Source organism: Monoraphidium neglectum (assembly GCF_000611645.1).
Source record: "Monoraphidium neglectum strain SAG 48.87 unplaced genomic scaffold scaffold00185, whole genome shotgun sequence".
Classification (NCBI taxonomy): Eukaryota; Viridiplantae; Chlorophyta; class Chlorophyceae; order Sphaeropleales; family Selenastraceae; genus Monoraphidium; species Monoraphidium neglectum.
The window spans coordinates 24,653-35,000 of NW_014013443.1; the positions used below are offsets into that span (position 1 = coordinate 24,653).

General features: G+C 65.3%; 3 protein-coding genes across 3 annotated transcripts in view; 2 read left to right on the plus strand and 1 right to left on the minus strand.

The window, feature by feature from the left end:
- Positions 1-69: 69 nt before the first annotated feature.
- Positions 70-1,291, plus strand: MNEG_1776 (hypothetical protein; the record flags this gene model as incomplete). Its single annotated transcript, XM_014049750.1, has 4 exons — positions 70-162; positions 379-513; positions 761-880; positions 1,124-1,291. The coding sequence occupies 4 exons, from the start codon at positions 70-72 to the stop codon at positions 1,289-1,291; spliced, it is 516 nt and encodes a 171-aa protein (XP_013905204.1).
- A 5,658-nt stretch (positions 1,292-6,949) lies between these two features.
- On the minus strand, positions 6,950-8,026 carry MNEG_1777 (hypothetical protein; the record flags this gene model as incomplete). The annotated part of the gene is made up of 2 exons (XM_014049751.1): positions 6,950-7,475; positions 7,860-8,026. 2 exons carry the CDS (start codon positions 8,024-8,026, stop codon positions 6,950-6,952), a joined length of 693 nt encoding a protein of 230 aa, XP_013905205.1.
- A 570-nt stretch (positions 8,027-8,596) lies between these two features.
- Positions 8,597-10,348, plus strand: part of MNEG_1778 (MYC-induced nuclear antigen) — a gene marked incomplete at both ends in the record, with an annotated part of 3,412 nt that continues 1,660 nt past the window's right edge. Inside the window, 4 exons of the mRNA XM_014049752.1 lie at positions 8,597-8,698; positions 9,004-9,285; positions 9,636-9,771; positions 10,017-10,204. Coding sequence (XP_013905206.1) covers positions 8,597-8,698; positions 9,004-9,285; positions 9,636-9,771; positions 10,017-10,204 — 708 coding nt within the window. The remainder of the gene's footprint in view (positions 8,699-9,003; positions 9,286-9,635; positions 9,772-10,016; positions 10,205-10,348) is intronic.

The window sequence follows — 10,348 nt, forward strand, 5'->3', positions numbered from 1 at the left end:
TGCGAGTGAGCCCGAGGCAGGGCACGCGGCGCAATGGCGGCTCTTGTGTTCAAAGTAGGAGCGTTGGCCATGAAGACGCTTTCAAAGCCACTGGCGGACCGGTTCAAGACCTGGGTCATGGCTCACCCCCACTACCGGCGTGGTGTCCTGCGCATGGCCGAGGTGCGCGGCACGGCTGCCGCCGACTCTGAAGAGAGGCTGGCTCAACGACCAACGGCGACAAAAGACGCTCAAGCAGAGGGGAGAATGAGAGCAGACGGCCTGGGCTTGGCCGCTGTTTCGTGCGCCCGCGGATGTTGGGTTGCCTGTAGGGTTACGAGCCGGCAGCCATCAACTGCTACATGCCGGTAATGCTGGGCAGCTCTGCTCTCCTCGCAGATGGCACACCGCTTCGAGGTTGGTATCACGCGCCGCGCTGAGGGCAAGGAGGGTCGCGCGTTCATCGGAGCCATGACTGAGGAGAAGTCTGTCGAGCTGGCTTCGAAGATTGCCAGCGAGGGCTTTGTCTTCATGGTGCGCTACTGCTGCCTTGGCGGTGCTGCATGCGTGGCTGACCCCTGAGGTGCTTGGCGCGCCTCAAGGATCTGCTGCCTTGGCGGTGCTGCATGCGTGGCTGACCCCTGAGGTGCTTGGCGCGCCTCAAGGATCTGCTTTACCGGGCTGCATCGGCACGCGTGTTTAACAGGCGAGTGCACATTGCGTTCAACTGGGGTGCCTGCTGACGTGTTGGTCTCTTGAAATCGCTGCTGGTTGCCCGCAGGTTGGCGCCCTGCTGGTGTTCGTCGAGTATGACCGCAACCGGAAAAAAGAGGTCCTAAAACAGCGGCGCGAACAAGCGGAACGTCATGAGATCATGGAGCGCGCCAGGGAGGAGCGCGAGGTGAGTGAGGGCGTACGACCGTGCCAGTTGAGTGCGCACGCCTGACAACGAAAGGAAGGGCGGGTCGTCCTCAGGTCGGCTTGCGTGGGCAACAAAAGCACCCATCTGTTGCGCTGATACAGTCTGGAAGCATGAGCCTGAGAATTCTCCTACAGCCAGGTGCATAGCACCCAAACCCTGGTCCCCCTCAACCACAAACTCTCAGTCCCCACCCTGTTTTTGCGTTTCTCACGTCCTCTTCAGCGCCTGGTCGCGGAGAACCTGCAGCAGCAACACCTGATCGAGCAGCTCGTGTTGCGCGTGGACCATGTGGAGGAGCTCATGCAGGCATGGCAGGAGGATCAGCGGCGGCGTGAGCAGCGAACGGCCTGGGGCGGCTTCTTTGCACCGCGGGGCCTTCAGGGTGGCTAGGCCTTCTCCCTCGCAAGGTTGGGATTGCCAAACTGCTGCCTGTGTTGGCGCCGCAAAATAATAATTGTATGCATTTGTACAAATGCCCCGCTGAGCAAGCGGAGCGCCTTTCAAGCGCTAAGCTCTACTTGTAAGAACCAGTGACAGGCATTCAAAGCATCACAGCAATTGCCCCCCCCTTCAAAAGGCCTGGCGCACGTTACATCAAGCCCGGGGGTCGGGGCTGAGGGGCTCAATCCATCACACAGGTGAATGGAGTCGTCCCATGCGTTGCCACATGCCTTGTACCTCGTGTGCCTTGCCAGGATAATTTCATGACCTGCTGCCTCAGCCTGAGCACGCCCCTGCAAGGGACCATGGCATCCACTGCAGTGCTAACTAAGCTTCATGTGGGTGCGGACGTACGGTGCCTTGGCTGAGCTCATGCACTGCACCTGTGGAGTCGTGTACAGCACTCCCTGGCGCTGCTCGCCTGCGATGCCGAGGAACTACGTGACGTCGCTGTTGAGATGAACACATGCATTTCCTCAGCGGGTTTTGCGATCCTGTCGGTGGTATCACAAGACGCGCCGTTCTCCCTGCCCCGAGCTTGCTACGGTACCTTTTCTTGTCACACGCAGGGCCTCATGTGCCACTGATGACCTGACTCGTTTGCTGTTATCATGTTCGTTCGGTTGTGTCGTGATCACCCATCGAAACACGAGCACTGCTTGCCTAGTAGGACGGCGCCAGACTTTCCTGCGTTGGCATCGTATCGTCCACCCGCGTATCCTGACAGAGACAACAGAGGATCAAGAACATCATACATAAAAAACTGAGAGCGTTACCACCCGTCCGGGAGATGTACGCACAGTGAGCTTTTTGGCGCGCGCACCCGCTTTCTGCACCAAGGGGGTCGTGTCCCCACCTATAGATCTTGGTGTTTCTTGTTAAGCATAGATTTGGTGGCTGGCGTTGGTGGCTGAGGCCTGCGCGACTGGGGCGGCACCTTTACTGTGCAGCCAGCCCGCGGGCAATGCTCGGACATCAACGGGTTACTGCCCTCATACAGTTTACAACCAATACCAACTTTGGATCTGTACCACCACGGCGATCGGCACCACAGATCCATGGACGCAGAGGAGGGCGGCCTCTACATTGGCAGGGCATACGATGCGGCCCTTGCGTCCCCGATCTTCCAAGTGGATGGCGATGCATTCTCAGGCGATGCCAACTACGCCGCAGAGGAGGGTGGCTGGTCGGCAGCGGCAGCACCCGCGTCCGATGGCGCAGCGGCGATCTGGGGCGTCGCAGACATCATCAAGCTGTCGCTCGCTGAGCATGCGCCGCTGCTGCAGCTGAGCGTGTCCAGCTCCGGGCCCAGCCGCATGGGCTGGCCGCGTCCTTCGCAGCAGCGCCTTGAAGAGATCGCGGCAGAGGCAGCGGCGCACAGGCGGAAGCGCACTGCACCCGCCCCTGCAGCGGGCGCGCCGCTGCCCACCCGGCCTGCAACCGATGAAACCCTCGCAAGCGCACGTGCTGTGGCCTGCCCGGCTGCTGCTGTGGTGCCCAAGTGGAGGCGGCCGCACGCACTCGTGATCCCGGAGACGGGGAGCTGCTCGCCCACACAGCCTCGCTCCAGCCGCCGCAAGCTCGTTCTGGAGGTGGGCTTTTGGGGTCGGACGGGTGTAAAGCACAGAGTTGGTGGGGTCATTTCACACAAGAGCGCGGGCAGTTGTGGGGATCTCCTGTACACCGTCCGGCCTGTGGCGTGGCCATTGCCGATCACGTTGCACCCCTTGCATGGAGGAAGTGCACCGCTCTTGCTCTCCAATTCTTATCTGACGCTGCCCTCTCCCACCGCCCCATCTGAAACCGCAGCCCTGCGCCCTGGCCCAGGACCCCAGCCAGTGGGCCCCCGGCGCGCCGCGCGCGCCGCCAACGCCGCTGAGCTCGCCCGTGGCAACACCCGTCCCGGCTGGCGTGCGCCGCTGCCTGGAGGAGACCCCCGCGTTTGCGGCTGGCTGCGGGGCGCCAGCGACGTCGCCACGCGCGCGCGCCGCGTCTGTTGGCGAGTTCCTGTCGCGCATGGAAGCGTCCGCTGCCTGCAGCACCCACAGCGCCTCGCCCTCGCTGGACTCGCTGCCGCCGCCTGCATTCGAGCTGCTGCGCGGCCTCAGCTGCAGCGCGCGCGCTGCGGGGCTCTTGCTCCCCTGATTGGCGCGCCGCTAGGGCACCGCCGCCATTGCGGGGCGCTCGCCTCGCTGTTCTTGCGCTTGATATCGCTGTGATGGGGTGCTTTCCCCTGAATCACCAATCGACATGCTGTCCATCGCCCCATCAGCCGCGCCTTGACGTCCACCTTATCGTGGCTTTCCATCCGAAGCACCGAACCACATAATCTGAGCCGCCTTCCCGGCGGGCGCTCTCGTCTGCATGCCGTTGCCACTCGCCGTGCGCTGTGTGTTGGCACCGCCCAGCCCAACCTGACCTGGCTCTGGGCAAGGTCCTGGCTCGCCGCTTGCACTGACATCACCCTCTCCTTTTTCACGCTCTTCACACCTGCCTGACAAGAGGGCTCGTGCGAAGCGGGGATCAAGCGACCGCAACGCCCTGGCGTTGTGGGCAAAGGACCATCACCACCGCAAACCGCCTCTCCGCCTGCTTAGCTTAGCCGAGGCGCAGCGGGGCCGAGGGTGCGCCGCCTCAATCTGGCGTGCCACATGGCCCCGCCTGCTGCCCCTTATCCCCCACTCCTTGCTGCGCACGCGCACGCAATGAACGGGGATGCTTTTATCATGGCCGCCCCTGGACTTGACCAGCACACCCATTGCGACCCCTGTGTACATTTCGTCGCTGCTGCACGCGGCCTGGCCAGCTGCGTGCGAGCCTGAGCAAGCCGGCCACCCCCAGGCGTGACAGACAGCCCGTCGCGTGGCTGGCTTTTGGTGAAACCGGCCAAGGTGACGGAGGGCCTCTGATTATTGACGGTCCCCCCCGGGGTCTCAGGCCGCTCCTTGGCGTGGGACAAGCGCCCTAGCGCCTCACGCCCAGGCATGTTGTGCCTGCGCCCGAAGGAGCAGGTGCGCCAAGCGCATGCCGCGGCGCCAAGAGTGATCACGTTACACGCTTGGAGAGTGCTCCCTTTGCACCACAGCTACACATGTCTGTCCACCACATCGACACAACCACCTGCATTTTGCGCTGCCAGCCCCCTCACCCCTCGTGCCTCTCAGGGGGAGGGGTCCTTGCCAGCGCTTTCCCGCCACCTGCCAGTGCCCCGGCGCTGCCGCCGCCCGGCATGACCCGTGGACCTCCCGACCCCCGGGAGGTGTCACTGTGCCTCCAACCCCCATGCCTGTGCTCGTCATATACACCATTGCCGACCACACAACCAGCGTCGCCAACTCACACCTTCCGCGGCCGCCGCCGCCTCCTCGTTGGAACGCCCGCGCTGCGGCCTTTTGGCGTGGCGTTGGCGCCGCGCGTCTAGCCTTATCTGTCGCGTGTGCGCGCATCACAGCGCCCGGCGGCGGTGCAGGACTGCCGCGATGCGCGCTGCTCGCCCCACCTGCGCACCGGGTGCGGCATCTGCGAGCATGTTGGCGCATGAACCCACGGGACAGCAGCTGCTGCTGCTTATTCACCCTTTTGTCGTATCCAGCTGCGCCTCGGCATCTTTGCGCTTCACCTCAACCAATGACGGTTGCACCTGCATTACCGCTGCGGCGTGCTGCCCACTGGGCAGGTGCTGGCGCGAGCTCGCCCGCCTGCCCGCCTGCCCGCCTGCTGCGCGGTGGCACTGATCAGAGCGCAGGGCCCCAGCTGAAGGCTGGTGCGCTGCGCTGCACGTATATGCCTCCCATGCCAAGCATACGTTTTGCGTCTGCTGCCTGCGTCACTGGCGCTGACCGGGGCGTAAGGTGCGCTCACGCCGCCCTGCATTAGGGGCGGCTGTGCGCCCTCGCCTCCTTGCTAAATGACACGGCCCCCCGGCGCAATGCATTCGTTTGCAGCCGGCCCCAATGGGCCTGCGCAGCAACTGGCAGCCGTGGATTGTGGTGCGTGGTGTGCTCATGCGCGCGTTGTCACGCGCACACGCCACGACCCTGCATCAACGCAGCCCGGTCTGCCGCGCGGCCCGTCAAGGATGGGCATGGCTTCCAGCCGCTGCGGCTGCTAGCCGTCACGCGCGCTTTGTGGGCTGCCCGTTTCAAATTGATGTTCCGCTCCTGCGCCCCGCCTGGCCGCCCTTTTGCGTTCACTTGCGGGGCGGGATGCTTGGAACCGAATCGTGGGGACCGCCGCCTCGCGTCGCCACGCCCAGCTCTCGTACGATGCGCGCTCACCACCATGCCGGGATGGCCGCTGCGGGCCCTTTCAAGTGCCGCGCAGCGGACCCCGGGTCGCGGCCCTGCTGACGGCTCCCCGGTGCCCTCAACGCGGCCCCAGCAGGAGGCGCGTGAATGTCGACCAACACTGTGATACGCCGCACGCATGCAATACCCCACACAGCGCACGCGTGCGTTCTTGTGCACGCGTATGTTGCGGCGCGGGGCGCGAGGACGAGCGCCGGACTGTGCACGCTGCGGGTCAGAGGAATGACACCAGAGAACAAGACCAAGGGGGCCTGCGGCACCCCCACCTGCAACGCGCACGCGCCGGCCTCGCTGCGGCGCGTTAACAGCTTCTCACGGGGACGCATGTGAGGCGCAGCTCTGACACCCTCGAGCCCCTTCACACTTACAATTTGTCCGCGCCTGCCCCGCCCGTTGGCATGGGCGGCGCCCCTCACCGCCATAACCTAACCTGCCCGGCGCCCACCCCGCTTCGCAACGTGGACCACGAGAGCCGTGCCAACTCACGGGCCCCTCGGGCCCCAACCATGCCCGGGCCCTGCACCGCGCCTTGGCCACCGCCGCCCGCCTTGCTGGCTGGCCCAGTCTGTGAACCACGCCGTACCGCGGCGGCTGCGGCAGGCCTGCGCGGTGCCTGCGCCAAGGGTGGACCCCTCATAGCGTGACGGCCGGGCGCCCCACCTGCCAGCGGTGGGTCGCTTTTGTGGCCTTTTTGGTGATCGTCAGTCTGTTTTTTCCATGTACTGCTGTGCACACCGCATCACTTGTGTCATGTTCCCGACGCCTCCCGCTAAAACCGTGTTCATGCGCGGCACGCCCCGCGTGCTGCCCGCGTCGCGCGGCGTTTGGGGCCACTGGCTGCCCCCCTGCCAGTGGCTGCCCCTGCCAGCGCGCCTGCAGCGCCGGGTTGGATGCACCCACCTGCCACCCAGCTGAATTGGACTGACATAATGACGGACGCTAGCCCAGCACACACCCGTGCTGAGAGCAGCCTGCTTCGAGCGCGAAATTGGCCCTGGCTGGCCCTACCCTGGTATCGCTGGCCCGGCATTTCCGCGCCAGCATGCGCAGTTACCAGGAGGGGGCCACCAGGCAAGCCATCTAGCAAATGATGACGACTGCAAATGACCCTTGTAAAACGTACCTTCGCTACTTCGACGGCGGCACAAGCCCGCAGCAGGCAATTCATACATATCATTGCAGGGCAAAGCAGCTCAACACGTCGCGCCCTGACAGCCCAGTTGGCTGGTCGCGCCCTGAAAGCCCTCATGGCCCGATTGGATGCTGCCAGCCCTCTCAGCTGCCGCTGCCGCGCCCTGCACTACTCCCTGCTCCCCACCGCCCGCTCCGTCCCAGCCGCGCCCCTGAGCAGTGCCACGACCGCCTCCTCCTCCGCCTCATCCTCCGGCAGCGCCCCGCCCTGAGCCGCCAGCAGAGCGTCCGCGCCCAGCAACAGCAGCAGCCGCACCGTCGACAGGTGGTTGCCGCGCGCCGCTGCGTGCAGCGCTGTCTCTCCTTCGGCGTCCCTCAGGTTCACGATTGCGGCCAGCTCAGCGCCCCCGTCACCCGTGCCGCTGCGCGCCCCTCCCTCGTCCGCCCCTGCCGGCCGCTGCATGCTGTCGCTGTCGTCCCCAGGCCCGTCGGCAGGGGCAACCAGCGTCGCTGCCACCCAAGGCAGCTGCCGCGCAGCTGCAGCCGCGAGCTTGGTCAGGATTGAATCATAGCCGCCGGCCGCCGCATCATGGAAGGGTGTGGTGCCGTCCTCGGGGTTTGTGGTGGCGGCCGCCGCCCCGGCAGCCAGCAGCTGGTCGACACAGGCCTCACTGCCGTACAGAGCGGCTATGTGGCTGAGGGAGTAGCGGGTTGCAGTGTGCGCACAAGTGCGTGTGTGCGTGAGTCCGTGTCCGATTGCATGTGTGCATGCGTGCACATGTGCGCGCGCGTGTGTGCGCGTGTGACAGAGTGTGTGTGTGTGTGTGTGTGTGTGTGTGTGTGTGTGTGTGTGTGTGCGCGCGTATGTGTGTGTGTGTGTGTGTGTGTGTGTGTGTGTGTGTGTGTGTGCGCGCGTGTTCATGCGCGCACACGCATGAGTACATCCACGCATGCCTTCATGCGTGGGCGCGCTCCTAATGGACAGAAACTCAAAGATTGCTGGCTCAAGCACAACACTCCCCCCCTCCTCCCGCCCGCTGCTTGTCTTCCGCCCTGCCAAGCCACCTCAGCAGGCTCACAGGGCCGTGTCGCCGTCGGGGCCCGGCACGTTGGGATCCCAGCCGCCATCCGCAAGCTGCTGCAGCAGCTGGGCCAGCTCCTCGGGTGCGTCGGCCTCGCAGGCCTCCAGCACGGCTGTCAGGACGCCGCCTGTCGGGTCTTGCCAGTCCTCCTGGGGCGACGCCATGACGACCGGCAGCGGGTTGTGCCCAGGCACGTTGTAGGGTGGGTCAGGCGATGTTGCGGCACCAGCAAATTGGGATATGCGAGAGAAATGACTGATGATGAGAGCGCAGCTGCTCCCTGTGGCTGCACAGCTGCGTAACGCTCGGCCCTTGAAGCCAACCAAGCCCACGCCCAGACCCAGCCATCACAACCCCACCTCATCCTCCAGCTCGTCTTCGGCCCTCACGTCTCCCAGGTGCAGCCCAAGCCCCGCAAGCTGCTGCTGTAGCCACGCATAGTCTACGCCGCTCGCATCGGCTGCAAGGCCCGCAACTCCGGCACCGCCGCCACTCGAGGGGCCGCGACCCTGCTCTGGCGCATCGCCTGTGCCGCTCCCGCCATTTTGCTCAGGCGCACCCATTTGTACAGATATTGTGTTCTTTGTTCACTACGCTCTAAGCTTGAGCAGTTGACCTGCTGGTGCCGCGCTATTTTCCGGCGTCTGATCTCTGATCCAAGTCGTGAACAGCGCGATCAATTATACTATTGTGAGCTATTGTGCGCCGTCTGCCAGAACTCGAGGCTCTGCAGGATGGGGAAGAAGGACAAGAAAGCCGGAAAGGGGGCCGCTGGGGTCGACATCCCGTGGAAGCAGATAGACAAGGACCCGGTATCCTTTCTGGTTGCTCCCGAGGTGCGATAAGACTGCTGCCGACGCCGCTGCGCCTGCTGCCGCCGCCTCTCCTGCTGTCGCTGCCGTCACCAGAGCACCGCGCTGCGGCCGCCGCTGACCAGCAACGCAAAGAGGCAACCCCAAGCTCTCCACGCCCTGATGATGCAGCTAGTGGTCAACATTGAGCCACCGCGGCGGCCACCACATGGCCTGGATGTCGCCGGCTGGCACGCCCAGCGCCCAGGCCTGAGCCCCAGCAACCACTCAGCCTCGTGACCCCGCCCCGCCCGCTTGCACCCGGACCGGCTGCCCCTCCGACACCTCAGACCTCGGAGACCTTCTTCGCGGAGTGCTGGGAGCGCGCGCCCCGCGTGTTCAAGGCCACCCCCGCGCGCGCCGCGCTGGCGCGCCGCCTGACGACCCTGCCCACGCTGCTGGCGTGGCTCAAGGAGCTGGAGGCGGAGGGCGGCGCGTCGCCGCTGCTGTTCGGCCGCGACGTCAACGCGGCGAGGTACCGCGACGGCGTGAGGGAGACGCCCAACGGCCCGGGGGAGGCGGATGCGGCCGCACTGAAGGTGCTGCACGACCAGGAGGGCTGCACCCTGCAGGTGGCTGGGGCGGGTTGTCGGGGACGGGGGCTGGGCGTGCTGTCGCATGGGGTTGAGCAGTGGGAAATCCACTCTGACCAGGATGTGTGCTGTCCTGATATGTACTGCGCAGCCCGATCAAAGCATGAGGGCGTCATTTGGTTGCAACGGTGAAGTTGGGCGTCGCTTTGTATGCAGGATCTGAGGTCTCCCCGGGTTGCGCATGCTGGTGGATAGGCGCAGGGCACAGCCAATCCCCCTGCCCTCCCCCCCCCCCAAAGCCGCAACTTTTGACTCCGAGGCCTGCCACCCTCGCACCCGTGCATCGCCTGGCCACTCACCGCGCCGTCCTGCCCCTCAACCCAAAACAGGTCCACCAGCCGCAGCGGTGGGACGACGACTCGTGGCGGCTGCTGGCTGCGCTGGAGTCCAAGCTCGGGTCCCTGGTGGGGTCCAACGCCTACCTCACGCCCCCCGGCACCCAGGGCCTCGCCCCCCACCACGACGGTGAGGCCGCCACCTGATCAAGAGGGGCCGCCCTTGCGTCCACAGCCGTGGGCCGGCAGCGGCGGGCCTAGCCACGCCGCAAGCGCCGCCTGCACCACCGCTGTACTGGTCAAAACAGCAGGTCCTCAACATGGGCGTGCGCCTTCTCCCCTGCCGGCCCACGCCCCCGCAAGCATGCCCCTCTCTTTCAAACTCAGCAGCAGCCCCGCTCTCCGCCCGTCCGTCCCCTCCCCCCTTGCGTCCAGATGTTGAGCTATGGGTGCTGCAGACTGCGGGCAGTAAGGCCTGGAAGTGCTACGCACCCCTGGCCGGCCACGAGCTGCCCAGCAAGTCCAGCGGCAACCTGGAACAGGCGCGCTGGCCAGGGAGGCTGCTTTTGGGAGGGGGCAGCGGGGCGGGCGGTGAACGCGCGGGTGCATGCCGGCGGTTGCTGGTGTGCGCAGCCACCAGCCGCCGCAGCCGGTGTGGTTGGGGTGCTGCTTAGGCCAGGGTTGAGCCGGCTAGTCCGCATGTCAACATTGCACCCTAACACACCAAACTGTGTTTGACAAACACACTCTGTGGTGTGTTTGGGAGC